General features: G+C 45.8%; 1 protein-coding gene across 1 annotated transcript; it reads left to right on the top strand.

Annotated features, from left to right (window-relative positions):
• The first annotated feature begins 1,483 nt into the window (after positions 1–1,483).
• Positions 1,484–2,005, top strand: LOC138883577 (uncharacterized). Its single transcript, XM_070164273.1, has one exon. It carries the CDS (start codon positions 1,484–1,486, stop codon positions 2,003–2,005), a length of 522 nt encoding a protein of 173 aa, XP_070020374.1.
• Positions 2,006–2,303: the final 298 nt, after the last annotated feature.

The raw sequence follows: 2,303 nt of genomic DNA, 5'->3' as shown, positions 1-2,303 counted from the left end.
ACTTGGTATCAGAGCAGGTCAGTCCTAGGGAGTCTACAAGCCGTGTCTAGTAGAGTCTTGTTTATGGTGTGTTGTGCACCACACTTATAAATATGAGGCTATTGGGCATTTAGGATTATTACTTTTTTCTTGATCTAGATCGTGCAATAGAGCCTAATCATAAGTGTTCATTCCTAATTCTCTTTTTGTTTACCTTCTCAGTGATGCCTAACACTAGGAGACGACAAGTGGCTATGAAATTTATTCAGAGGTTGGATGAGGAGGTGGGAGAGGGCACAAGTCAGGTGTCACCTACTAATGTAGATCAACATGAGCCACAGAAAGAGGCTGATTCTCAGGCTTCTAGGGCAGTACCCCCACCACCCCCGGAAGGGCGTAGAGGAGCTAACATACCTCCAGTCCCTCTCCCAGTTGTTCCTGATCAGGACCTAGACATGCGGAGTGCTGTACAATTGCTGACTCGAATAGTGGCCTCCCAGGCCCAACACCAGACCTTCGGTATTGCTGATAGGTCCGTGAGTGAGAGAGTTCGAGACTTTATCAACTTGGATCCTCCAGTATTTATGGGGGTTGATCCTAATACTGACCCACAGGATTTTCTGGATCTTATGCAACGGACCTCACAAATTATACATGCCAGGATGTTGAGTCAGTGGAGTTTACTTCTTATAGACTACGTGATGTTGCTGTGACATGGTATGAGACTTGGAAGCAAACTCGGGGGCCTAATGTTCCACCAGTGACATGGAAGGAGTTCTCTAAGGCATTTTTACAGCAATATTTGCCAATCGAGCTTCGAATAGCCTGACGAGATAGGTTCTTACACTTAGAACAGGGTAATATGAGCGTTCGGGAATATAGCATGCAGTTCAACTCTTTGTCTAGGTATGTTCCTACGATTGTTGCTGATATGAGTGATCGGATACACCAGTTTGTTAGTGGTTTGGGGCACACTTGATAAATGAGTGCACTACAACTTCTCTAAACCAAGGAATGGATATTGCCCGTATTCAAGCATATGCACAGGGTCTAGAGGATCGCAAGAGGCAACAACGAGCCAATCGAGAGTATGATAGAGGGCAGCAGAAGAGGGCGCGGTTCGCAGGTAACATAGGAGAGTTTCGAGATGGATTTAGGCCACAGTTTCCCCGGCGTCAGTCTTATCCTGCAGCCAGTGCACCGCCACAGTTTCAGGGACAGCGCCAGGATCGGACCACTTATTCTAGTCCAGGTCAGAGTTCACGGACCCCAGGTCCACAGTTTAGAGGCGAGTTCAGTCAGATGAGGCCTCAATTTCCTAGATGTGATCGATGTGGCTGAAATCATTTTGGACCATGTCGCCAGGGTTCTGATGCATGTTATACATGTGGACAGCCAGGTCATATTATGAGACATTGTCCGATGACAGGTGGAGGGGGTATGGCTCAGCCGACGGCATCTGCAGGGGCTTCTTCTTCTTCGGTACGTCCTTCCTAGACAGAGTATGCAGACATCAGCTGGCAGGGGTAGGGGAAGATTTGGAGCTTCTGGTTCAGGAGGTCAGCAGAATCGCATATATGCTTTATCGAGTCGTCAGGATTTAGAGTCATCTCCGGACGTGGTTACAGGTATACTATCCGTCTTTTCTATCGATATGTATGCCTTGATAGATCCTGGTTCTACATTGTCGTATATCTCCCCCTTCGTTGCTAGTAAATGGGGTAGAGAGCCTGAATTGTTGCAAAAGTCCTTTGAGGTATCTACGCCAATGGGTGAGTCTGTTGTAGTTAGACGGGTATATCAAAGTTGTGACGTGAAGATTCATGACGGCCATACGTTAGCTGATTTGCATGAGCTAGAAATGGTTGATTTTGATATCATTATGGGTATGGATTGGTTGGCTTCTTGTTATGCCAACGTAGATTGCTGGACAAAGATTGTTCGTTTTAATTTTCCAAGTGAGCCTATTATTGAGTGGAAAGGTGATGCTGCAGCGCCTAAGGGAAAGTTTATTTCTAACCTTTAAGCTCGAAGGATGATTTTGAAAGGGTACATCTATCATTTGGTACGAGTGCATGATATGGAGGTGAAATCTCCAACCCTTCAATCGGTTCCCGTCGTGAATGAATTTCCTGATGAACTTCCTGGTCTTCCTCCAGAAAGAGAAATCGACTTTGCTATTGATATGCTTCCAGATACTCAACCAATATCTATTCCTCCATACAGAATGGCTCTTGCTGAGTTAAAAGAATTGAAAGCCCAGTTGAAGGATCTTTTGAATAAGGGCTTTATCAGGCCCAACACATCTCCCTTGGGTGCACCAG

The sequence above is a fragment of the Nicotiana sylvestris genome, chromosome 2 (genome assembly GCF_000393655.2).
Source record: "Nicotiana sylvestris chromosome 2, ASM39365v2, whole genome shotgun sequence".
NCBI classification, from domain to species: Eukaryota; Viridiplantae; Streptophyta; class Magnoliopsida; order Solanales; family Solanaceae; genus Nicotiana; species Nicotiana sylvestris.
Note: the sequence above shows the minus strand (reverse complement) of the source record. Positions and strands in the feature narration are given on the sequence as shown.

What these genes read in the sequence shown, in the direction of transcription:
- LOC138883577 (XM_070164273.1), top strand. Translation starts at nt 1,484, where the DNA reads ATGCAGACATCAGCTGGCAGGGGTAGGGGAAGATTTGGAGCTTCTGGT.